The sequence below is a fragment of the Eucyclogobius newberryi genome, unplaced genomic scaffold, assembly GCF_026437365.1.
Source record: "Eucyclogobius newberryi isolate DKJ021-1_F unplaced genomic scaffold, fEucNew1.0.hap1 SCAF_13, whole genome shotgun sequence".
NCBI lineage: Eukaryota > Metazoa > Chordata > Actinopteri > Gobiiformes > Gobiidae > Eucyclogobius > Eucyclogobius newberryi.
In genome coordinates this window covers 29,897,962-29,925,133 of record NW_027315757.1, presented here as the reverse complement: position 1 = coordinate 29,925,133, position 27,172 = coordinate 29,897,962, and the positions used below count along the sequence as shown (strand labels likewise).

General features: G+C 42.0%; 1 protein-coding gene across 4 annotated transcripts; it reads right to left on the bottom strand.

Annotated features, from left to right (window-relative positions):
• Positions 1 to 829: 829 nt before the first annotated feature.
• Positions 830 to 25,404, bottom strand: tbc1d16 (TBC1 domain family, member 16). 4 transcript variants are annotated; one of them, XM_072443393.1, is made up of 12 exons: positions 25,198 to 25,404; positions 24,830 to 24,992; positions 24,370 to 24,651; positions 18,866 to 19,060; positions 16,362 to 16,509; positions 16,106 to 16,270; positions 14,281 to 14,429; positions 7,934 to 8,068; positions 6,007 to 6,193; positions 4,708 to 4,887; positions 3,413 to 3,559; positions 830 to 2,729 (listed from the first exon to the last, which is right to left on the bottom strand). In XM_072443393.1, the coding sequence occupies exons 1-12, from the start codon at positions 25,376 to 25,378 to the stop codon at positions 2,430 to 2,432; spliced, it is 2,232 nt and encodes a 743-aa protein (XP_072299494.1). In that variant the 5' UTR covers positions 25,379 to 25,404; the 3' UTR covers positions 830 to 2,429. The 4 variants fall into 4 exon arrangements, with proteins under 4 accessions (XP_072299494.1, XP_072299495.1, XP_072299496.1 ...); XM_072443394.1 differs by having other exon boundaries at positions 16,106 to 16,243; XM_072443395.1 differs by lacking the exons at positions 24,370 to 24,651; positions 24,830 to 24,992; positions 25,198 to 25,404 and adding an exon at positions 23,221 to 23,239.
• Positions 25,405 to 27,172: the final 1,768 nt, after the last annotated feature.

The following is a 27,172-nucleotide window of genomic DNA, read 5'->3' as shown; positions in this document are numbered from 1 at the left end:
TTTTTGTTGCATTTTTCACTATAAACGTGATATAAATGTATCAACATCTTTCACATTTTGCATATCTTGAAAATACATTCATAATATATCAATTTTGATATACTGCTCAATTCTAATGGCGGTACAAAAGTTGCACAGAACTTTGCATATACACACCGCCTCAAATGTAATCTGCACAGGTCTATCCATCATTCCAGATGGGTCCATGACACCACAAAGCCTCACTTATCTAAAATGGTAGATATTTTACTTATGTCTGATGTGACAAATGGGTTTATGAAACTCGAGCTAAAGCTCTCATGTCAACAGAGCTGTCTGCAAGCTGCACAATATAGTGATTTTGAGGTGTTTTTCACCCAATCGGACACTCTACTTGTGTCCGCTCACTCCACATTTTGTCAACACTTTGTGCTGCAAGTCTGGGTTAATTGCTTCGGTTTCTGCTGACGCAATCTTGTTTTTCTGCTCTCCTTACGTGGGAGCACTCAGCTGCTAATGTTCGGCTTCCACTAAATATACTGTATAGACACTGGGTCTGTTGTCACTCAACTTTCTGGTAAAACTGGTTCAAACCATGATGAAAAAAACCTCCCAAAACAGAAGTCATCGCGTGTTTGCCGTTACCAGTGGTGTTTTGTTGTAAGTCACTGACGGTGGTCAATGTGGGGCTTTGCTGTCGTTTTCCTCGTGGGTTTCTCATTTCCTCTGGGTGCTCCAATTTTCCACATCAACTCAAGTAATGCAAAGACTTCCAGCTAGGTAATCCTGAGCACCAAAACAATCACAGTGGGAATAATTAGAGACCAAGTAATAGTTGAAAACAAAGCTATTCTTAGATGCACAAGTGTTTTTATTAATACAGAGTAAGATTCGACTCAGTACCCAAGTACATTCAGTGGCTGATCCAGTCGTCTGACATAGATTTGTGATGTAGTGAGGATTTCATTCCCTTAAACAAAACTCATACACTTCCAGTAGCCATTTTGGTTTTCACTTTTACTTGCCCACCCTCGATCTCCCAAACTGTGTGGGCTTGGAGGAGGCAGCTGCGCATGATAACTAATGGGAAACGGAGCCGTTATGCATGTCATTTGCAGGGGACGGCTTGCTGAGCGGCAGACCACAGAGAGCAGAGGAGGGAGGGAGGGAAGACTGATTGAAGGTCTTAATGTTACATTTTAGCAGCTATTTCAGATGTTTTCGCCCCCCAAGAGTGTCACTCACAAACTCTCGAAGGGGGAGTCCGTGCGCCGGGGGAACATCTGGGATTTGCAAACCGCACGAGCGTCGCACACATCACTGTACTGTAAATGAAGTCGCAGTGGGAAATGCTTGCTTTGTTTCAGGGTTTTCTCACTGAAGAGACCAAACAGCCAGCTTTTACATCCTTGTTTTCTCCTGCCGGTTTCCTCTCGATGACTAGTATAATTTAGGAGATTGGTCAGAATGAGGGTGGTGTTGTGGGGATGGGGGCCGTGTCTGTTCCTCAACTCATTACCAGATGTTTAAAGGTTGCACCAGTTTACACACACACACACACACACACACACACACACGCGCGCACACACACACACACACACACACACACATACGCAAACTAGTCTTGACTAAAGACAGCAACGGAAAAGCAGAAAAGATACATTCGAGTGAGCCAGTCTTGGTGTTGACAGTGTCTTGTTGACGTCTCTGTACATTTGACAGTGGAATTCTGAAAAATGCAGATGAAAATAACACTGTTGACAATTTTTCACAACCCTGTCCAAACGAAAAAGTAACGCAACACTGTTCGTCTTTGTGTCAAGATAAAAAAAGAAGAAGTGAGTTAAACACTGTTGTTTGGGTGGAGCGAGCAGCACATTCAAATGAGTTTCAGACCGTGAACCCTGATGCCTAAATGCTTCTATTGCTCAAAGGTCTTTTTTCTTGTGTTGAGATATGCAGAGCCCTATCATAGTGTAAACACATTCAAACCTGTTTCACAAACACGCTGTGTCCTCTATACAGAAAACATGCAAGGATAATATATTGCTTACAGAACAGTCATTTATACTTGTCTGTGCCCTCCTGCAACAATCCGAGAGATTAAAGTAGCTCATTTCTCCACAACTTTCCATTATGAAAAGTTGACTCGCTATGAATGAATCTCCATTTTCACTTGACCCTGGTTCAAACCCTCCGCACGAATCCAGCCTTAGACCCTGTTGAAATCCTGAAGACCACTGGAACCGGGCCAACAAACCTCAGTTGGGTTGAGACACACACAACGCCTAGTGATTGTCTGTTCTGTGTCAAACGGAGACGCAGCCTCTTCAACTCTTGGCCTCGCCACTAGAACTGTCCCATGCTCGGATAAGGCCGTGTTCCACATCACACAAAAGAGCTCGTGACAGGATCCCGTTTGAACAGGGAGTCCCAGCATACGCACGCAGTCATGTCTGTTTCCTGAAGGTGAATATGTCCCTGGTTTTCGAGGTCCTCTTGCTGTCCGGAGAGGGCGTGGGGGCGGGGTTGGGCGACTGCAAGGGCGTGGTTGAGGGGGACGGCGAGGAGGGCTGAGGGGTGGACGTGCCGCCATACGGACAGCTCTGGGAGTCGGGATGCTCTCCAGAACACTCCACGGCGGGGATGTAGCGGCTGTCCCACATGCCCGGGCCGCACAGCTTGCACAGGTCATGCAGGCTGCACGGGATCGTGGGGAGGAGGCGGAATTGGTACAGAAGACTGCGAGCCTGGGTGGACAAAAAGGACGCAAATAACAAGACAAGAAAAACAAGACAATGCGTATGCGAGCTAAGCAAGAGACGTTCACATAAATCAAGGAGCTTGACTCGGGAAGATAACAAAAACCCAGGCAAGATCAGCTTTACATTCTTTGTCCTGAAGGTAAAACTGTGGCTCTTGATGCTAACTCTCATGAGCTACGGCGGCTGCATGCTAACATGAACTTGCAGCCTCTGGTCTGGCCCTGTACTAACACGGAATCCATAAACATGAGGGCGCACACAAGCGGCAGTGAAGCATGTCGGCAACGCTCCGCAGCAGCACAAGGCCTCAGTACATCCACTGCTCTGGTGCATGTGCCACTTCCACTGTAATGTACCACTTATCATGTATGTAATGTAGTGTGCTCATGAATACTCCGCGGGAACTATTGGAAATATCTAAAAAGGTCACGTTGGTCTGTTTGTCAGTTCAGCCTGCAGTGGTTAAGTCCAGGCGAGCTGCATCTTTATCCAGTTAAAATTTCATGACTCTAAAAAGAATACATTTTTTAAACAAATAATATCTTGAAGGCAATCTTGTCCATCTACTATAGCCCTCTTTTTTGCCCTGCTGCCGCGGGCCAGAGTGATAGAGCCAGTTAGATCTTTGCTGAATAAACAATAAGCTCGGAGCGCGGCCTGTGCCGTACCTTGCGCAGCACCAGTTCCCCGTTCATGTGCATGGACAGGTTGCTGAAGTGGAGCAACATTTGGTCGGTGGCCAGCTGCTGCTCCGTGACGTCCTCCCCGTAGAGAACAATGATGGCCACACACAGAAACAGGTGGAAGTAGTCCGTCTGCAGACACAGCCAGGTTAAGACAATCGTGCATATTTTTACATATTGCTGGTTGTCAGATTGTAATTGTGTATGATAAAATGGTTTTAATCATGACCTTGTTCCAAGGTTATGTTACACGGGAGAGCAATATTCAAATTACAAATGCAAAACAAGGAACGGGTATGTTCATTTATGTAGTTTGCATGTACAATAAATACAGTCTTCAAAAAATACCTTCATAATTACCACTGTCAATCAATTTTTAGTTTGAGGTTATTTTCATACCTTGACATTATTGCAGTAGCATTTAACAAATACAATAACTATGTTAATTTAAATTGACAAAATTTCTTCCAAAAAGTGAAGTATATATAAATCAAATGATTAAAAAAAAGTACTGCTTTTAAATCTTACAACCCTCCAAACTTTGCTCTGGATTTGTTTTGTAGAATAACACTGCTCTTTATCGACCACAAAATGAAGAGTTAATCAGAAATGTATGAAGTTGGTGACATTTAAGAGTGGATGTGGGTTTCACATTACTACCTGCTCTCAGCACCTGCGGAGCATTAAATAGGAGCAAACAGATGGCACAGAGCAGGACAAGTGACATTTGACTCTGCGACAGCGAGCAGCGAGCAGCGCTGCAGCGCTCAGTGACACCAGAGCACACAACAGCACTAATGAATGAGGGAAAAGAAGGAACATGGGTTTGTAGGTAGAAGAATACACTGTAATGTCTTTGTATTCTTAAAACCTTTCTATTTGTATTTATTTAATCATACTTTTGTATAGCTCTCCATAGTTCTGACCTGTAACTTGGCCTGGTGGCAGGACCTGCTTATGTCCACGGGGATAGATTATTTAAATGCCATTCTGTGGAACATTTCAGGCAAAGCAAGAACATCTCCATGGAGATGGTGGATATAACACACCTTTAAGCAAATGTTGTTCATGTTTTTAATGAATTTGCATAGAAAAGTTTGGTGGCAGAATTTGTCCTTTTTGAACTTCCTTTAAAAGTCATATTGAATTACCTCAAGCAGGTCACTTATACATTTTCGAACTGATCGTTAAGTTCATCAGCAAAACGAGCAAAAAGAGAACTGGTATTTGACAGATGAAGTTGTGCATGCAGGAGAACATTTGTCTCTCTTGTCTCGGACCTGGTAGTGCGCCCAGCAGGCCTCCCACATGCGCAGAGCCTCGGTGTCGGGGAACTCTCTCTTGAAGCAGAGCAGGATCCAGCGATGGCAGAAGAGCAGCTGCAGCCCGTCCTCCCCCAGACGGGTCAGGTGCTGGTGCAGCCGGGGCAGCATGAGGCGGAGCAGCTCACGCAGATACATCTACAGGGGTCAAAACATGGACACCAATACTTCTGCTGTATTTGGATATCAAGAAAGTGTTGGGCTGATTCTGTTTTCAGATTCAAACCTCTTTTGTTAATGAGTGTGTGTCAGAAATGCATGGACAATAGTGTACGTGGTGGTATTTTGAAAAAGTCCCAGACATGAGTGCAGGTATTAAAAACATTACTCAAGGAAAAGTAAAAGCATAAAGAACAATGTCTACTTGAGTAAAAGTATTGAATTACCCTTTTTAAATGTACTTTTAGAGATATTAAAGCGTCAAATGTAGCAACCTTGATAAATCATTGTGCAGATTTTTGGTTGATTTCTTTATTTCTTTTCTTAACTATTTTAATTTATTTATTTTGTTTGCTCAATACTGATACTTTGACTCATCAGCTTCAGGTAAATCAACATAAATGTGCTTAAAATAAACCCCTCAACTATTTCAGCAGGTCTCAAACTGTATTAAAAAAGTTCTTGTAGTTTCATGTTCAATAAAAAGTACAGACTGCTCTCAAATGTACTAAAGTAAAAGTAGAAAGTATCCACTGTACTCAAGTAAAATACAGTACATTTTTTTAAACTTAAGTACTTCATAGGAGTACAGTTGATGAACATTCACCACGAAAATATCCAAGAACCTAAAGATCTATAAATCATCTTTACAAAAAAAACAAAAACATTTTCCAATCAAAATAAAGATGTCACGTGACCAGATTAAAAGATTACAAAAGTCCAGATTGCGTAATTCCTTACTATTTACGCAGTTCAAATGCAAATGTGATTTTTACATTTTCTTATCGGACGATGAATCTGAGGAGTACAAGCATCAATATTTGATTGAAGATCGAAATATGAAGTGTTAAATTAGTCAAACAATCTCAGGAATGTCAGAGCATGTTTTCATACTTCTAACACTATAGGGTTATCAAGTTTTATACAGAAAAAAACAAGATATATAGTTGTTTGCAGAAAAGATAAAGCTAAAGTCTCTCCCTTATCAATTTGCTTATTGTGACTACTCATATTGTGATTTCGATTCAATTGTGACAAATCCTGTGACAAAGGACTGTTTTGTTTTTTGTATATGTTCTGAATAATCCATAGTCCTACCAGCTGCCTCTCCATGTCCTCATCGCGCGGCGAGCTGATGAAGATGGTGTTCTCCATGAGGCCCACGAAGCACCAGAAGGTATCGCTTTCATCCTGGATTTCACTGAGCAGCGGGGCCACCAGGTCAGACATGCCTTGGCAGTAGCCCATGTCGGGATTAAACACGGCATAGTTGAGCAGAATGCGCCTGCAGCAAGATCAACACAACATATTACATCTCAGCTCAGATCACATCTCCTAATACCAAATGGGTAAAAGGTGTAATAACTTTTTTCTTCTTCTTCTAGAGGCTGAATTTATTGACATGTGGTTTGTGATGGAGGAGCTCAGCCAAACCGCACAAAAGTCAGATCCCACACAAAAAACTATGAACAATCTGACATGTGTTTCAGTGAGGCTGGTAAAAAAAAACTTTAAAAAAATCCAGACGAGCTTAGGCAGTTGCTATGCCAACTTCTGCGGTAACCAGGGAGCTAATTAATCATTTTCCAGTTTTTTTTTAATTTGAAAATGCCCTTGGCTGGCAGTAGTTTTTAAATGTATTATTTCTTAACCGATAAGACGGTAAGGGGCAGCGTTAGGCGGGCAGTCATACGTTCTCATGTTGCATACTGTTGTTGTGTCCTTGGGCAAGACACTTCACCCATCTTGCCTGTGTGTGAGTATGTTTGTGTGCTCTGTGAGGGAGGGGCTGTAGATAAGAGGTGGGCAATACCATATTTTCTGGACTATAAGTGGCACCAGCCAAAAAAAAGAAAAGAAAAGAAGAAAAAAACATATATAAGTCGCACTGGAGTATGAAATGCGGTTGCAAGTGTGAAAATAACAAATAATATCACATATAAGTCGCTCCGGAGTATGAAATGCGGTTGCAAGTGTGAAAATAACAAATAATATCACAGATAAGTCGCTCCGGAGTATGAGTATAAGTATAAATATAAGTATAAGTCTCACCCCGGCCAAAACTATGAAAAAAGATATTCACAATTTGGCATTATATCTCGCTTATATCAAAAAATGCTACAAAAAGAGCTGATAATACATAAAATTATGGGTATTAAGTAATATTTCAGCACTTTTGAAATAATTTTTTACAGACATTTCACATTTTGTCTGATAATTACATCTAACTAAGACGTTTGAAGACATGTTTTAAGACTTTTCTGTTGGATTGAAATAATATCATCTGACTATCGTTATCAGGATACTCCGATATTATTTTTTGTCCATATCGCCCACCCCTACTGCAGATACAAATTGTGAGCCACATTTTCAAAGCTTTCCCCAGGGAGTGGCTACTTATCAAATGCAGTGAATCAATAATGCATGAAATTATAGAAAAAAAAAACTTGTCTTGAAAATTGCTCTAAAAAAATGAATGCATTATTAATACTATTATTTATGATATTACAGTATGGCCGAAGCAGGTGGTCTTACTGATATTTGTAATTGTCCTGCATCACTCTCTCTCTCTCTCAAGCCCGACACGCTGCAAAGCTTTGATAAGAAGTTGAAATCTGGTGCCCAGAAAGCTGAATATCTTTGGGATTCTCGGCGTTCACATCTGCCTGGCTGATAGGAAACAGATAAAACACGAGCAGCAGCACTCTCCTCCCCTCCCCCAGACAGAAGACATAATACCTCGACAAACATAAGGAGCCTCCACGAGACACTAAACCAATATGCTATTTAAATCCTCTGCTCCTCGTTTAGAAAAACCATTAACTCTGAGTATGCATCAAAAAAAGTGCTCAGATGGCTTAGTCAGAGTCAATAAAGCATGAAACTCATTTGCAGCTCCCCCCGGGGTTCAGAATATGAAATGAATAGGTGCGCCGGCGCGTCGGCCCGGGGAAGGAGCGATAAGTACGGACCATGTCAAGAAGACGGCGGAGGAGAGTTACCGAAGGGAAAGTGATGGGCTAACCTCATGATCTCCACGTTGGGGTTGTTCTCTCCCTGGAAGAACTGGTTGCTGCGATCCGTTCTGACCACGTCTTTGTCCACGGTGAACTGGACCTTCCTCCAAAATGCGCTGTGCTCTTCGGGGCTCATGGACAACCTTCAAAAAACAGCAACAGGTTCAAACATTTTGTCGTGAATAGAGTGACGCAGAGAAGATGAGATGGCGGATTCTATAATGATTTTGCCATAAATTAATAGTAGTTTCTGATCATTTAGAAAGTGATTTGTAAAATAATTTGTCTGTTATCAGTCTTGGATCGTTTCTGGATTAAGAAAAACGAATATTTCTATCTTTTTACTGTCTTGTAATCACTTAAATACATACACAAACACAAATAAATACACATTTTTAAAGCATTGACAGCTGTTAATGAGACAAAAAGACAGCCAAACCCAGCAAAAAACAATAAAATATCAGCAAACTAAAATACTAGATATTAAATACTAATATGTGCCCTCTTGAATGTACCATTTCACACAAAAGCTTAGCTCCAAACACTGCAGAGGTGAATAAGCAGTGAAATAAAACCAGTTTCAACCCAAAAATGCTCCACCAGGAATAATACAATGACCATAAAACATGAATCTATTGCTACGAGTGCTACAGTATAGTGTCAATATTAGCGACCGTCGGTGTGTGCTGCTAATGTGGCGTTCTTCTAACAAGCTGAGGGGATTTAATTAACAGTGTTTGTTTTCCGTGCTGCTCCACCAGGAATTCTGAGTGCACACCTGATGCAACGCTGTGCAACTGTTTAGTTTCAGACGCTGTGGTCACATTCGACTTCAGCTTTCACCTGGATTGCCTAACGTTTGGCAGGAATCGTTAGCTTCTACAGCCTTTCTTTAAGCAAAAGTGGAGATTGTTTGGTCTGGATCACAGACAGGACGTGGACTCACGCCATGTTCCATTTCACACCAAAAGCCCTTAGAAAATGCAAGGAAATAATTAACTGTGATTTCCTTTTACTGCTCCATTTAATTTCAGTCATAAAATTCGGATTAAAAAAAGACAGGGAAATGGTCAGTCCAAAGATATTATATGCCCGCTTTGATTTTTTTCAAAGATTTTCTTATTTTGAAAGTGTGTAATAATATTGACTTTTATGCAATTGCTATTAAAACTAAATCAGCAGGTATAGGCTAGCACTCTTGCCTCACCAACCTTAAGGTGTCTATTTTTCCCCAGTTTTTTTTTCATTTTAGTGAAGTTTATATATTTTACTTGCCTAGAGCTGGGTTGAAAAAATCGATTTCCCAATTTTTAATCAATTCACATATTAATGACCGATTATCGATTCATACGTCCAAAGATCAATTTAAAATAATAATAATTTAAAAAATATATGTATATATATTTCTTTTTTAAAAATGCTCAACGTTTACATTTTATACTTCCAGTTTCAGTACTGGCAGTGTGAGAGCAGTTTTAAAATAAAAATGCTTTTGGTAGCAACCGCTTTTGGGTGAATTCATAATTATTTTCAAGCATAATACTAATGCACTGGTTAGTGTCCCAGTAGAATCCACTGTTGCAGATGTCGTCACCTCAATGATGTCCTCCATTTATTGTCCTGAATTATCTTTCTTGAAGGTAGATTGGCCCTTAACCTTTTCATCAGTCTTCCAGCCATCAGTAACTACCAATACTTGTAAGATTTGCTGTTTAATATTGATATAATACAAGTTTTAATATGTTGCTTCTCTACACAGTCACGAAGTGAAGGAAACGGTTCAAATATATTTTTCATTTTTAATAACATTAACCCCCGGATCGAATCGAAATCGGAAATCAGATCGAAATCGGAGCGAATCGGATGGAATCTGAGAAATTTGAATCGAAACCCAGCTCTATACTTGCCGTTACCTAGCGAACGTACTGCAAACAAGGGCCAAAATCCATATGAATTACACAATAGTTATGATTTGACGAATAATAATACCTGATAACACCTTTATTTAGTTAAATTATAGTTTAGATTGGTAGTTTCAGTTGTGTTTCAACAGTCTCTGCTTTTTCAAAGTAACTAGAGAATTCAGCATTACTTCCTGTCATTTTTGATTTTGCATTGTTTGCTTTCACAAACTGCAACATAACTGACGTAAAAGTATGATAAATATATACTGCATGGACTAACCCACCAAACACAGTGATAATTAAAACAACATGAAACGCTGTCGTATGCACTTTAATGACACAATGCCATTTATGTGGGCCTGGGACCAGCACAAAGAGTAGTTTGACAGCTCTTGAGCGTTAAGGCAATTCAACAAACCACAATAAACAACCAAGAAAGTTCAAACACGATGTAAAAACCAAAGCACTCTGACCAGGACCCAAAAATACATCTTCCACTTTACTCAGATGTTACATTTTAATATCCCTTGCTGCTTTTTTTTTTAACCATCGTGACGTCAAAGGCAACGATACGCCGTTACAGAACAGGGGAAACTGGCGCAGACACGTACGCTCGCTCCTAATGATCAACTAGTGGCCCCGGAGGCTGCTCTTGTCAAACGGCTTTAGCGGAATCTGCAGAACAGGCTCTCTAATTACTCCACTCCAACAACACCTTATGATGGACTGTAAATGTTAATAGGCCATGGAGGAGAAACCTGTCCAATTATCATCTTCATTACGAAGGGGAAGCCACGACATTTGGCAATACGTGGACGGTCCGGTGCTTGTGAGGCTGGACGCTTGTGTCTGCGTCTCTGTGCGTCTCTGTGCGTCTCTGTGCGTCTCTGTGCGTCTCTGTGCGTCTCTGTGCGTCTCTGTGCGTCTCTGTGCGTCTCTGTGCGCGTCTCTGTGCGCGTCTCTGTGCGCGTCTCTGTGCGCGTCTCTGTGCGCGTCTCTGTGCGCGTCTCTGCGCGTCTCTCTGTGCGTCTCTCTGTGCGTCTCTGTGCGTCTCTGTGCGTCTCTCTGTGCGCGTCTCTGTGCGCGTCTCTGTGCGCGTCTCTGTGCGCGTCTCTGTGCGCGTCTCTGTGCGCGTCTCTGTGCGCGTCTCTGTGCGCGTCTCTGTGCGCGTCTCTGTGCGCGTCTCTGTGCGTCTCTCTGTGCGTCTCTCTGTGCGTCTCTCTGTGCGTGTCTGTGCGTGTCTCTGTGCGTGTGTCTGTTTCTGTGTGTGTGTCTGTGTCTGTTTCTGTGTGTGTGTCTGTGTCTGTGTGTGTGTCTCTGTGCGCGTGTCTGTGTGTGTGTCTGTGTCTGTGTGCGTGTCTGTGTGCGCGTCTGTGTGTGTGTCTGTGTCCATAAAAAGCTTTCAACTGGTTCAAAATGCAGCAGCAAGATTACTAACAGGAACAAAAAGAAGAGAGCACATTACGCCAGTGCTGAAGTCTCTTCACTGGCTCCCCGTCGAGTCCAGAATCAAATTCAAAATTCTACTCTTGACCTACAAAGCCATAAATGACATGGCCCCATCCTACCTCAAAGATGCTATAGAACCATATCATCCAAACAGAGCTCTTCGCTCTCAGAATGCTGGCCTTCTGGTGGTGCCAAGAGTCTCTAAAAGTACTGTAGGAGGTAGAGCGTTTAGCTACCAAGCTCCTGTGTTATGGAATCAGCTCCCGACCCATGTTAAATATGCTGACACAGTCTCTTCATTTAAGTCCAGGCTTAAAACGTTCCTCTTCGAAATCGCTTATGGTCAGAGTAGTTAGGAACAGAAAGATAAACCCACAGCTTCAGCTACGCTGCCCTAGGAGTAACTGTGCTGGGGGAAGTATGACAGCTTGAGCACTATCCTCTTCTTCTTCTGACTACTTATGCTATCAAACAATATTTATTTTTTGATTCCACTTGCAAACTGTTCACCGCCTTCTTTTCTTTCTCTCACTCCTGAGGACCTGTGGACCCAGATGCCCCTCCCCTGGTGAAGTGGTCCCTGCCCTGTGTGGACGGTCCCTCATCTGCCTGAAGAGTGGCTCCAGTTCGCCTCAGTCGGTCCCTCATCTGCCTGAAGAGTGGGTCCAGCTCGCCTCCGACGGTCCCTCATCTGCCTGAAGAGTGGGTCCAGCTCGCCTCCGACGGTCCCTCATCTGCCTGAAGAGTGGGTCCAGCTCGCCTCCGACGGTCCCTCTTCTGCCTGAAGAGTGGGTCCAGCTCGCCTCCGACGGTCCCTCTTCTGCCTGAAGAGTGGGTCCAGCTCGACTCAGACGGTCCCTCTTCTGCCTGAAGAGTGGGTCCAGCTCGACTCAGACGGTCCCTCTTCTGCCTGAAGAGTGGGTCCAGCTCGACTCAGACGGTCCCTCATCTGCCTGAAGAGTGGGTCCAGCTCGACTCAGACGGTCCCTCATCTGCCTGAAGAGTGGGTCCAGCTCGACTCAGACGGTCCCTCTTCTGCCTGAAGAGTGGGTCCAGCTCCAGTCTCCTCGTGTCCGTCTGTCCGTCTGTGAGAGTCGGATCTCTCCTTCACTGGAACTCCTCCAGGTTTCTACGCTTTTTTCCCAAAGAGGTTTTTTTTGTAGTTTTTCCTGGCCGAGAAGGAGAGTCTAAGGACAGAGGACCCTGGGACATCGTCCCTCGCCACCACAGACATTGTCTGACTTCATCGCCACCACAGACATTGTCTGACTCCATCGCCACCACAGACATTGTTGATTCATTTCTCCCTGTGGCCCTCAGAGGCAACTGTTGTTGTGATTTTGGGCCTTACAAAAATAAATTGATTTGATTTGATTTGTGTGTGTCTGTGTGTGTGTCTGTGTGTGTGTCTCTGTGTGTGTCTGTCTGTGTCTGTGTGTGTGTCTGTGTGTGTGTCTGTGTGTGTCTGTGTGTCTGTGTGTGCGTCTCTGTGTGTGTCTGTCTGTGTCTGTGTCTGTGTGTGTGTCTGTGTGTGTCTGTGTGTCTGTGTGTGCGTCTCTGTGTGTGTCTGTCTGTGTCTGTGTGTGTGTCTGTGTGTGTCTGTGTGTCTGTGTGTGCGTCTCTGTGTGTGTCTGTCTGTGTCTGTGTGTGTGTCTGTGTGTGTGTCTGTGTGTCTGTGTGTGCGTCTCTGTGTGTGTCTGTCTGTGTCTGTGTGTGTGTCTGTGTGTGTCTGTGTGTCTGTGTGTCGTCAGCGCATACCGTTGCACCGCCTCTCCTTTCTGACACGTCTATATGATCTGATAAGCGCTGACATGCTTTCTCTCCGGAGACCTTTTATTTCACGCCCGGCACCTCCCCTTAACACTTCGCTGATTGTGCCTATTGATTGCTCTGCGCTGGTTGATGAGAGAAGCCACAATACGCTCACATATGGTTTTATGTCTGAGTGAGTGGGCATTTGGCAGGGAGCGGGGAAAGGCCATGTGACCGTTTCACAGAGCACGGATCACCGCTGAGCCACTGTCGGGAACTTAAACGTGTAATTGATTTCCCCCGTTATTGTCGGACACGCGCCGATTTAGTGCAGGAAAGCTCGTGACTGAGCAGGTCAGGTCGTTCCTTTTTAAAGTTAAAGTAAAGTGACACATCGTTCTTCTTCTTTAACAACTCAAGCTGCTTATGGTTCATTTCTGGAGTTTCAAACCAACCTTATCCATTGTAAACACATTGTGAAGCCTAATAAAGCTATATGTATTCTCTATTGTTTCTACATTGCATTTGTGTTTTTCTTGTCATTTCCTGTAGTAAATTCAGGGCTGACAATATGGGGGAGAACATTTTTTCCTTATCTAAAATATACAAATATGTCTTTGAATAATGAAGTGCATGACTCTAGTAGAACCGCAACGTAAATAGATGAATGCTTTTCATTCCAGTGCCATTTAATATAAACAAAAATGCAATTTATTCCTCTAAATTCTGACCTCTGCTTCAAACTCGTGATTTTTACTACTACAAGATAGAAGAAAAGCTCAAAACTGATCTTAAAATGTACAGGACGGTAATCGAATGTATATTAAATTCGACAAAAAGACACGCCCTGTTCATCATTTCATTGATTTAAAAGGGGCACTGGCAAAACCTCTTGAAAATGAATAGGATCTTGCACAAAACATTCTATGTATGCAGAGAAATACGACCAAACTGCCTCTTCCTGAGCGAAAATACAGATTTAACTGTCCATTCGCTCCCAAATCTGCAGATAACTCACTCCATGTTCTCTCCTTCCTGCTGTGGTCCAAAGAAATCCCTATAATCCTAATAAAACAATTTATCGACTCAGAAAACTAACACAGTCGACCTATTAAATCAACTCAACAACTAAAAGACTAAAGAATTGTCATGAATTGCCCAGCCCCAAGTGCGTGCCTCTAGTTTTCTGCTTTTACCATGTCTAATATCTGCACTGTATCATCTGTACAGTATAAAAATAACTTCTTCACCTCCTCTGCTGGATGTCTTGGTAGTGCGCTCGTTTCTGCAGCCTCCAGGCCTCCCTCTCCTCGGAGCTGGAGTCATAGCTGTAGTAGTGCAGCAGGAAGGGCCACACCTCTCCGCGGATCGACGGGTCAATCCCTCCGAAGAAGATGGCCTGGTGAAGAGGGAGGAGGAGGTTATCCAGCGTGGCGCCAAGACGGGCGTAAACACAGCGAGGCCGAGCGTACGAGGCGTGGAGAATATGCCGTGTGGGGAGAAGATAACGTTTCGACTTTCATTTCTCAGGAAAAGGCTTGATGTTCTAAACCGATTTCCATTAAAAACACCTTTTTTTAAGACAACAGATTATAATTTTCAACAAAAAACGAATGACTCTTTCTTTAATATCACCTTTTTCTGATATTTTCTAAAACTAATCAGAAAAATGTCCCGTTTGTGATTTTGTTTTTCTCAGTATTGTTTCTTGACTCTAGTTTTGACACTAGTTTCAGTTTCTGCGTTTCGATACTTTTGACAGTCTTATCTCGATTATTTAAATACAAACTTGACTTGTTACTTTTTGCAGGTGCCACAGTTGAAAGACACGGAGCGTTTCAAACTCTTATTTAAAGTGGCAGAGTCTGCAAAGTGCTGCAAAAGCAAACACGGCCCGAGCGTATGTGCGTGTCCGGCAGAAAGAGCCCTCCTGTTTTCACGCTCCTCTGTGTTTACTGCGAAAACAGCTTGGTCACAGTCGAACTGCCACTCCGTCGGTTTAGGAGGACGACGAAGCAACTGTTGAGTCCATACCAGAGTAAAGAAATGAGTCACAAGGAAAGACACAACCAAACATGAAACCATTTACTGGACAAGGTGCTGATTAAGAATGAGAGTTTGCAACACTGAGGTGTGATTCTGGTTGGAAAATAAATAGACTCTGAAGTGCTCAATTGTTCAGGTGGAACTATCAATGAAGAATTTAAAATAATTACTGAAAACAATAGTATGTAGGAATTATGACAGATTCTAGTCTAAAAAAGACAAAAAAGATGCATGTTATTTGAAAATCTACAAGGAAATATTTTTTATTATTTATTTATTTATTTATATGCATACAACTGATGAGAATAGTGTGTTTATTTTTTCATTATTATTATTATTATTATTATTATTATTATTATTATTATTATTATTATTATTATTATTATCATCATCATCGTCTTACGCAAGCTGTTTTTTTTATTTTATTCTATATATTTTTATTTATTATATTTATATTTTTACCTGCGTTGCAACAATGAAATTTTCCCATGTGTAGACAATAAAGGAATGTCTTATCTTATTTAATATGGACATAGCATTGGACGAACCAGATGCAATGTTTTAAGTGTTTTAAGTGCAAAATAAGCTCATTTTCAACCCCTGTCCATAGGAGGCTTTTAAAATTAAAACAAAATGTACAAACTATATACAATACATTTCGTTTTATACATCACCATGTGCTCAGTTCTGTCCTGATTTCAGCCACAGTTTCAAACACCTAATAAAAGGTGCTCATGTCAGTCTGCACTACTGTGTACTACTTATACTGTACATATCATATACATTGTAAGATAAATAGTTTTGCTTCAGAACAATACAACTCTTCTAAATAGAACAATCACTTTACCCAGCTCATTTCCTTAGAACATCAATCTGAGGGAAACGCGGTTTGTCAAATATTTGTAAGTCAGATGACGCATAACTAATCGCAACTCGAGTCTCTTTTTCTTCCACTTGAATACTGCTGACAATCATGTACGAGCGCCACACAAAAACACTCTCAACACAATCCTCAGAGACCGCCGGTACCTTTCTCAGTTTGTACTCCTCCTCGATTTGTCCGCTGTGGTTGAGGTGACGCAACCACGTGGTGACGTCCAGCCGTCGGTAGAGCTTCTCCTCCGGGTGCGTCTCCGCTGACGGCAGGGTGGGCCTCTGGATGGAAAACTGCATGCAAGACTTTTCATCAGAAACCTAGGATTGAAATAAGGAACAGAAAAACTCCAGAAATAATGTTGTTGTTGTTTATTTTATTGTGCATGTGAAAAGCAGGCGAGAGCAGGACCTGGTCTCGGATTTGGGTTTCTCGACAGCACTTCCACTGTTGAAAGATCTCCGCCAGCTTGTCCAGACCAGCGTGATGGAAATGGAGGATCTTATACTGGCTCTCGCGGCTGGCGATCACCAACTGACCGCTGGTACAGGCTTCATCGCTACGACAACGTGATCAAATATTAATAAAACATGAAATCAATTATTCATCACGTTTATTTATGGGAGTTCAAAGAGTCACTAAGCAATAATATACAAATATTCTTTAATATACAATTATATCTTGTGCTTTATGCAATTTACTAATGTTCATTATATGCAGCACATTAGTTAAAAGCCTGCAACTACACACAAAACAAACTTGAAAAAACATAAAAATATTCTTTAGTTTTATGCTTTTAGAAGCGGACAATTTTGACAAAAATGTATATCTTGATATTTCTTTGGGTGTATTCTAATAACAATATCAAAATATAGCCGCAAGCGGCAATGATCGGCCCTCGCCACGCCGCCGCCACACCGCCGCCACGCCGCAAGAGGAGGGGGCGCTAACGCGCCCCAATTGTCCTTTTATCACGCCTACTGCTGAATCTGTGACGCTGTCACATGTTCTCCCCTTTGTTTTACCATCAAAAAGCAATTTTATTTTGAATTCTTGGCAAAATGTGCGGCTTTGCCGCACAGACACCGTGACTCTTTGAATGAAAATGTGGATAACTTTTGATGGTCCTGAAGATGAGTCTCACCAAATTTCAGGTTAATAGGGCTGACGCCCTGGGAGGAGTTTGTGAAAGTCTAAAGTGTAAACATGTTCTGGCCCCATTGGAATAACATGGGAGGTTTCGGTCATCGTTACGGCAACGCCATAACAATTATGACATGGGTCTCATTGACTTTTTTGATGGGGATGCTAAAATTGAGTTGTGTGTCAAATTTCATATAATTTCGCAAAACTAAACATTTAACCTCCATATAAAATCTGTAGGGAGCGCTGTGGCGCCAAATGAATTTATTTCACTTCAAGTAGGTTTAGGGCAAAGAGTTTAACAACTGATTCTAATTTGACGCAATTCGGACTTTATCTGCGCAAACGGCAGAAATTTTAAATATGGGAGATTTCTGAAATTTTAGTTACAGTTTGCGGCTTCGCCGCACAGAGACCGTGAGAGGTATCAATGTAATTTGGATAACTTTTGATGTCCCACTCCTCAGTAGCATTTTCACCAAATTTCAGCTTTTTAGGGCCAACGCCCTGGGAGGAGTTCGTAAAAGTACGACGTTTGGAAAAACTCCGAAGTCATGTTTAGCCATTTTTGAAGCAATATGGCCGACATTTGGTTCGGGGGACGGCGTTGCCGTAATAATATTTTTTACTTCTCTTGTCACCATCTACCTCTGCGCCAAATTTCATGATTCTACGATCAGATTTTTTTTGGGTCATTTCCCATCTCTCAATGCATTTTTGGAACATTTGGTGGCGCTGACGCGCCAATTTTTTTTATTTTAGAAAAGGGAAATAGCCAGAATGTAGAGAGGCACGATTTTTAGAGGTGTGCAAATTTTTGTGACTTTTCGTCAATGTTCACTGGGTGAAAAATAGGGGGGTTGGTCCCGAGAAGAAGAAAGAAAGAAAGAAAGAAAGAAAGAAAGAATAATATTCCGATGCGAAAACAATGTTTCCCATTTTTCAAATATCATAAACTATACATTTTCGGAAAGCGCTCGCGCTTTCCTACCTCATGGTGTGGGTCCCTGGTCACTGACGGGTACTTTCGATAATTTTGAGTGGGCTCCGCCCACTTTGTGTTTTTGGCCCTCTATACAGTAATAATGTTCAATTTTTGCATTACATGCTTATATGCACGGAACATGCAAGAGATGGGGAACGTATTCGTGAGCTACTTAGCGCAAATGAGTGCTTTATATGGGGATGACGACCGCTTCAAGTGCTCGTTTAGTGCGAACTTTTGCACGGGCTTCGCCCGTTTACAACGGTAATGTTCCATTTTCCTACAACTAATTAGTATGCACGGGGCGTGCATGAGTGGAGGAGTGCGTTAGTGAGTGTTTGGAAGTGGGCGAGCGCTTCGCGCTCGATTTCGTGCGCACTACGTGCGCACTTTCGCAGCCGTGCTTCGCACGGCCTTACGAGATTAATAGGCCTCTCGCCAGCTTGTGGCGCTCGGGCCTAATAATATTATGTCAATCCGACCAAAATTTGTTAAAACATGTCTGTAAACGTATTAGTTGAGATTTAATTGTTAAAAAAAAATATATATTTTGCATATCTTCAAAACAACATTTACGATATGATCTAAATTCCGATATATTGCCCACCTCTAAGTATTCAGTTCAAAATACTTAAGTATGACTCGTATAACAGGAATAACCCAATTAAATGTAAAAAATAAAGGCTAAGGAATACTGCTGAATACACAATAACTGCAGTTCAATTGTCCAATCAGCGCAGACTTCACATCACATGACCTTTGAATGACCTCTGGACTTGTGCCTGACCTGAAGAACAGCCTGAGTGACCTCATGTGACCCAGGTCCACCCTGAAGACGCCGCACAACTGCTCCAATGCCAGGACCTTCTGTTGCTCCTCCCACCGCACAGCTTGCGATTGGCTGCTGCTGTCAGAGGGGGCGTGGCTATCCAGGCTGGAGGTGGAGCTTATGGACTGCGCCATGGATTCTTCGCACAACTCCCTGGGGGAAAAAGAAACAACTTTTGAAAAAGCGTGTGTGTACACAGGGGTTAATGATTGGAGCTGTGTTAGGTTTCAGAAGCAGAGCAAAGGTTTATGGGACTGACGCAGTGACTGACATCAGACAAATGGAAACATGACATTCAGACTTTATGTGAAAAATGGGACTTAAATGTAGGACGTTTTATGCCGAATTTAATTTTTATCTATGTTTTGTCATATTGTGACATTATTTTTTATCATTTTTGTTTTGTTCTCTGGTTGTGTTCTTTGTTTTATGTTTGTGTATGTCAAGAATTGAGAAAAAAATAAATTACTGATTAGTAAAAAAAAGATATTAAAACAGTCAAAATACAGGTTTTTTCATTTAAAAAAAAAAATCTAATAATAATACAAAAAAAAAGTAATAATAAATGTTGATTGAAATATAAAAGAAAATAAATCCATCTTTAGAGCCAAAGAACAACAAAAAAGGAACATCTTGGGTGAAATTCCATTGACAATATAAAGATGATATTATGGCCTCAGAATGTGCTTGTAAATGTTGTGGTTGAATTTCAATTTTGCCAAGGAGTGGTCGAATTCCAGACTCTTCTGCACCCAACAGAAAGTAGGAGGGACTGGCTTGTTTGCATTATATATATATATTCAATCATCTTTGCAAATCAATCAGCGACAAGTAAAACAACACATTACCGTTACTGAATAAACCTTTGAATTGCAAACGCTCCCGGGTACAACTATGAGAAATACCTCAGTCTGCCTGAACACAAACACACACAGTGGGAATCCATGTCCCGACTCCTCATCCTTCTGTAATGTCATATATTCACAGTTTGGCTCTAGCCTGTTGTTTTGCATCTCGGTATGACCCTCGCCAAGGCGCGGGGAATGAGAGGAATGCACGGAGGCTTCTGAGGACGCACACACTCCAGAGAAAGCCGTGCGCACACAAATCATACTGTCCAATTTCCCTTGTCATTCCCTCATGGCCGACGTGTTGTTCCCGGCACTGAAACTTGAGCTGGGGTTCCTCTATTACAAACGAGACGCACAGCACACCATGCACAGCCCGGGCAGCAGCAGAGAAAGGCCAAAGTATGTGCGAAGTACAAATACGGCAACTATAATAGACACGGTATACGATAGTAAGAGCTACACACACTCAAAACACACTGGGCCGTGGATAATGACCATAATGCACTCTTCAACACGTCTCGGGCCGGGCTAATGCTGAGAAACAGGCCAGCACTAAAACATGTTAAGCCCGTAGACATTCGAGAGCCCGGATAAATAAATGCATTTGTTACACATTAGGGTTGTAATGTTCTGCAGATTATATGTAGTATATGTAGTTTCCACTTAAAAAAATTGAATACATGAGAAACAAAGTGGCGTTTAGAAGACAGGTTTAATCTGTAACAGGCCAGAATCAATCAAGTCTGGCTAATCATTTCCCTGTTAGCAGATGGGAAAATAACAAGGCTGATCAATCCAAGCTGCACTTCCCTCTGCTATCAAGTGATTTACAGCGCACTGTCTCATGTATCATGCCACAAACCAGACAGTGGATTACGAGAAGACTGGCAACAAGCTCTGCAATCAGAGTCCAGCCTATTAAAATGAAGAGCCCACTGTATATGTTTTCACAATGTCCCTGATCTCTATATCAAATGTTAACAAGGACTTTTTAATCCATATTAAATATATCAACCTATAAAGAGATCAACCGTAGAATGAAGTAAATGCAGTAGGGGTAATAAATAGGCAAAGGAAATGTTAAAAGTTAAGAGAATTGCCATAGTGCAATTGAAGTATTATAATACATATTAGTATAGTAATATATAGTATATAGTACATATAGTATAATACGGACTTAACCATGTGAATTACCGTCATATTCATGTGCAATTACTGTCGTACTCACATGCAATAATGTCACATTCATGTGCATAAAAACTGAGTGTTTGTTTTACCATTATTATTAGTATTATCTTGTTGCGCTAGATGTTTTTATTTTATTTTATCTTTCCCCTCCATTCCTTATTAGGAAATGAGAGGTTTTGTCCTTAGGAGTTTTTGTTTATAAGAGTTTTGTTTATAAGAGTTCTTCTATTAAGAGTGTTTTTTAAACTTCCTAGTTATCTGTCCTTTTCCTCTGTATCTACCTGCGTTGCAACAATGAAATTTCCCCATGTGTGAACAATAAAGGAACATCTTATCTTACTAGTAGTTATAACCATAGTAGTGTATCCATGGTTTAAATCACCTGTTATATGCAACCTTTTGAGGACTTTCTCCCATTCAAAAGAATAATATTTAGTTTGAAATTGCAAATCGCTATGGCAACTTTCATAATTTCTCATACGTTAATTCTGAGACTATTGAACAGCAGCTGATCGTACAAGCGTCCTCAGCGTACAGTGTGAAACATGTCAACAGCTTTATGCCTCCTGCACATGATGAGGGACATGTAAACAGGCTGTTGTGATAGTCGGGCTGCTCTGGCCCAGTGTGTCCCATCGTGTCCCATCAGGTCCCATCAGACTGAAGTGAGATCAAACTGCCCCCGGGCCCTTCACAACACCTCTACACAGGAGGCCCTGCCCTGGGGACGCCGCTGCCCTGGGGACGCCGCTGCCAGGACTCCCTGTGAACCGCCACCAAGAACAACTTCTCTCCCAGGACTCTCAGGCCTTTCTGCTAATCCCTAAGGAGAGCATTACAGGAGAGTGGAGAAGGTGGCGTGAGAAGTGAGGACGTTTGCATAGCGGTCAAGCATTTCTAGGAGTAAGAAACATAACAGTACTCTATTATGTATTTTAGTTATTAACGACAACATTTGTAGATGGTAATTTTTTTCATTGTAAACAGCAGTATTGACCAATTGAAATTGTTTTGGAAAGTTGTTTGGAAAGTGGCTACATGACATTTTTCAACACTACATGCATGGAACCTGAATTTTAAGTGCAAATAGTTATTGAGCAGTGGGCGGCAATAGGGGACAGGTGAAAACAGAAGTTTGCTGAGCACCTCAAATGTAGGACAGTACAGGATTACTCAAACATGCATGAACCAATCAAAATGCAACTCTGAGTAAACTATTGATGAGGAAACTGTTGTAACATGGTTGAAAAGGTCAGAAAAGTGGATTTTACATAATATGCCGACAGTGGTGCCTGTGGAACATGGGACAATAGACCTGAAATGCCCCACTAAAGATTTATACAGTGTTACCAGTTTATGATTATTTATTTCTATGATCCCATTAGCAGAGCTTAACATCATGCATGTCATTATTAAAGTCATGAGTGGTACCTGCGGCCTCTGTGTCGTGCATTCCAGCCATTTAAAGATAGTCAAAAGCAATGTAATAACCACGGTGCGCACTGCAGAGCATGTTGTTATTTTACAGGACTTTTTAGAACTTACTGAGCTGTGCTAGTGTTGGCTCTTGTCTTAAGTGCCTTATGCAACCAACTGTTGAAAAATACCTTTATGAATAAAAGAAAGAGTAGACTTTTTGTTACATTAATCAGAAACAAATACTGAGCAAACCCACAAGCCAAGGCAGTGACAGTGGTTAAAGCACAGATTTCTCTCCCGTCATCCTCCTCGCTCTCCTGCCCCCCTTTCATCTTGTGCTGCTCTCCCAAACGCAGCGGTTTCTGTCTGAATGATTCCAAGTGACATGTTTCCAGTTCCTGGCCCCTTAACAGTGTCAATTAAAGCAAGGCACAGAGAAAGAGAGATTGAGTGGGTTCCAGGGTTTGGCTGCTGTGGCGCTCTCTTCAGTGCCCTAATCCGGAGAGCTGACATTCAGCCCAGCACAACAACCCCGGGAGCACAGGGAATCAAAGGGCTTCACACAGACTTTAGGAAGAGAAGGGGGAGAGATATTTGAGGGGTGGGCCACACCAAAAAGAAACAATATTGAAAGAAAAGAGTGATCAAGAGGAAGAGATGCAAAGTAAGGTAGAGGACAGGCAGAAAGAAGTGGACGGAAGCTATGGTGAGGAGACCACACAAAGGACGTGTCTGAGTGCCAGAAGACTGAAGTGCCAAAAGTGAATGAGTATCAGAGCAGCAGAGGAGGACAGCGGAAAGGTTAGAAGCTGTGAAGCAGCGAGCGCTGCCAAGTCCCATACTGACTGTACTTACAGGACTAGCCTCTCACACTCTCACAGACACAGCCTCAACATTCTGGGCAGCAGATCAGGATCGCTGTGCAACCGCGAGGGGAATCGTAAAGTCAAACGACTGCGGCACCATCACTGTCCAGATGGCTCCTCTGATTAGGGAACAATCTGGAGCCAGTGAGGTTTGTACGATTTCAAAAAATATTTCAGACCATCTGTGACTAAATATAACAATAAGAGTGGATCCATGTAAATAATTATCATAAAATGGTATAACGAGAGAACATCCTCTTCTCTGGTTTACCTGCTCACTCTAGAGCATAAAGACACTATGGGCTTTCTCAGCAAGACAGATCTAAAATTTGCTTATTTGTGACTCCACCTTGTGGAAAAAGATGAGATTGCAGGAAAAAAAAATGAAAACAAATGTACCTTACAGGCAAAGAATTCAATATTTTCCTATTTGTACAACCCTAAACAGACAAGTGAAATAATGGCACTTTTTGCCTTCATACAAGTCCGTGCTAATCTATATAATTTACATAAAACATGTGGTCCACTTCTAATTAATTTCACCAACTAAATTAACTAGAGCTAGATCTAGAGACACCATTGTAGAACTATAAAATAAACTGAACCATGGAACCTCCAGTCAACCATTACTGTCAAAATATATATATATATTTTTGGGCCATTCCACCTTGTCAATGTTAAAGCTCATCTAATCTAAGCAGGGTGGGGTTTGGTAAGTGCGTGGATGGGAGCGAGGCAGCAGTGGCTCTAAAATTGTTGTGTCCTTAGGCAAGACACTATGCACTATGGTATGAATATGGTGTGTGAGTGATTGCTGGTGCAGCTGAAGCTGCTGGTGCAGTTTAGCAGCTTTCGTCAGTCGGCACCAGGGCAGCTATGGCTACAGAAGCAATTTACTTAAATTAATTGAATTTAAGTATTGGATAGCCAAGAATAATTGATTGAATTAATAATGCACACAACTGTAAAGCCTTTTTTATTATTAATAATATTGATATTGATATTAATAGTAGTAATAATAATAATAATAATAATAATAATAATAATAATAATGTAACATTTTGAGGATAAATAATTGGAGTTAAAAAAGCCCAAATGCAAAGAAAAAGAGAGATAATTAGGACACTTTTGCACTGACCTGCTCTCGCTGTCTAAAAAGACAGAGTTGCTGCTCTCACAGAGAGCCTCACTGACTGGAGACAAGCAGAACGGAGAGGAAAAAGTGTCCGAGTCTGAGCCCATGGTACTGTCCCGACTCACTTCATCCGAGAGCTCACAGGAGCCCTCATCCCCCTCTTCACCAGCAGAGGGCAGCTCTGCTCCAGTCTCCACCACTACACTGCCCTCTGCTGAGGTACTGCTGCTTAAGACCCTCTCCTCCTCCTCTTCCTCTGGAGCTGCAGGAGGCCGACAGTGATGCCTGTGGGACACAGATTCATACAGTGACATACAGTTTATGTTTGTTACTATGATCCCCATTAGCAGAGCTTAACAGCCAGCTACACTTCCTGGAGTCCTTTAATAATAACATCATGCATGTTATTATTAAGGCCATAGTATTCTTAATAAATCCCATGTGGTCAAACAGTGAGTGGTACCTGCGGCCTCTGCGGCGTGCATTCCGGCGCACTGGAGAGCTCTCTGGAGTGATGTAGCGCATGGCCTCCTCGTCCTGGCGCTGGATTCTGGAGTTGGGCACCCAGGTTAAAATCAGGGTGGTGCCCAGACATTCATCCTTCTCCACGTGGACACACAGATAACCTGCAGAGAACTATACATTTTAACATCTCCGCAGTTTTTATGTCCCTTAAAAATAATTTTGAAATGTGAACGATTGTTTATTTTGGCTCTCCATTAGCCCATTGCCCGGGCTACTCTTCCTGGGGTCCACATATTAAAAAGATCAGTTTTGTAAGAAAAGCAGCAGTGGTATTGTTGCCTTCTTGGGCCAACATACTGTACGTACCTGGGTGGTGCTCTGCCAGGCCAGGCAGAGGTTCAGCTGGATGAACACAGACATTATTTTTGGAGAAAATGATCTCCCCATCCAGACCTGAGCGTAAGGATGCACCCCATGCACTCGGGTTAAAGGTCAGGAGGTCGGAGGCCTTGGAGGAGGCACGCCGCAGGAGCCGACCCAAAGACATCTCCTCAGGTCCTGACAGACTGGGCCCATCCTAAACAACAAGAGCAAGAACAGGTCAATGAGGTCAAGTTGTGGCTTTAAAATAACTGTATATTGTTCACATGTAACATGCTTCAGGGTGTGTGTCCACTGCCTTGTCCTTACTGCTCTGCTCCTGTGGCTCTGCTCCCTCTCCCTCCTTGTTCAGCATTTCTTGTTCCACACCGTCTCGACAAAGTACACACCTGCTTATCCCCATTTGCGTACAGCTCATTTATAAGTCACACCTTGTGTACACTCACAAGACAAACAGTAATACTGTGAGAAATTCCTGGCTGTTATCAGTAGTCACCAGATGTCATCGGCATCAGAAATGTGCAGGAAGAAAGATATAAAAGTTTGAAGGTAACAAACCCCAGAGCAATTAGGACTTAAAGATCAACAACTCATTTTATTGTAGAGGTTTGTAGCTTTATTTAACAAATCCGCCACATCATGGTTTCTAAGTGATTGTTGAATTTGTATTTTAGTCTTATTGGCTAAGCATTTTCCCCACTCAATCCATGGAATTCTCCCTCCTTTTTCCTCACAGGACATGTTTATCTCGGCCTGATTAAACAGCACCCCACTTCCTGCTGCCACATTTCAAACAGTCTGCTGGCACTGGGAGCAGCCCCTTTTAGTCTTCATCCTTTACACATGTCAAAGATTATCATTACACACAAGCCATTAACCTATTTAACTTTATGATATACGGATATATAAGTGGTGAAGATTTTGAGACATCCGGCATTAATAAAGTCCAGTTGCCTATAGCTTTATTTTTGCTGGATTTATGTGAATATGGAGAATGTGTGTAGCCAACTTAACAGAAGTAACTACTGCCCAAGGACTGGTGGATATTTCAGTCTGGAGTAACTGCAGAGCTAATATATATATATATATATATATATATATATATATATATATATATATATATATATATATATATATATAATATATTCTACTGCCTCAGTGCTCACACATATTATAGACATGATAGAACACATCATCTAAAGTATAATGTAATGTTAAATATCATCAGTGCCTTTAGCTCTGACCTGTGGAATACTTCACATTTTCCAGGAGCAGAACTACACCACGAAACTTCAACAAGAGCAGCAACATCCTTGTGCTAGTAAGAAAATAAAAATACATAGGAGCCAAATAAAGTTGAGTGTTTTGAGAGAAGCCGAAATGCCAAAGGCTGAAGCGGGTCACTTCTGTGACAAAGTGTAACAGTTTTCAACTGGAGGCAACTCAATCAAAACATCAAGATCTTTCTGATGATGATAGTGGTTAACTTGAAAGTCACAAATTATATTAGAAGATGGACTCATATTCTAGGCCTTGAGTCATTAGTATTCACTTGTCTCTTAGGCCACATTATTGTGCCCTGGTCCTGCTCAGACAGGCCTGCAGAGTGAACTTGAGTCGAACAGCCAGCCATGGTTGGTATTCAGAGCACTTCAGATTAACGCGATGGGCCTGGCCTTTATGATAATGGAGAGATCTGGTGGCGAGGACACATTTCAGTGGCAGGTTGAGGCGTGCCATGTCTGTCTCTATCAGCTCCATCGTCCTGAGGACAGAGGAGGACAGACTTTCACGGTCCCACCACATTTCATTCATTTGTCCAACAGAACCATTTAAGTGTTTACTCCCACCCGGAGACCATAACCCCTTCTGCTGTAATATTAGCCTAGTATTTTAGTTTAGCATCTTTCTGCACTGCCCTGTTTCGATGACTATGTGTAACTTTAAAATTAAGCCTATT

Excerpts from the sequence above, each read along its gene's own strand:
- tbc1d16 (XM_072443393.1), bottom strand. The coding sequence starts at position 25,378 with ATGTCTTTGGGTCGGCTCCTGCGGCGTGCCTCCTCCAAGGCCTCCGAC. Across the intron at positions 24,652-24,829 it reads GCACGCCGCAGAGGCCGCAG|GCATCACTGTCGGCCTCCTG; the intron begins GTACCACTCACT and ends TGTGTCCCACAG. Across the intron at positions 16,271-16,361 it reads AAACCCAAATCCGAGACCAG|GTTTCTGATGAAAAGTCTTG; the intron begins GTCCTGCTCTCG and ends TTTCAATCCTAG.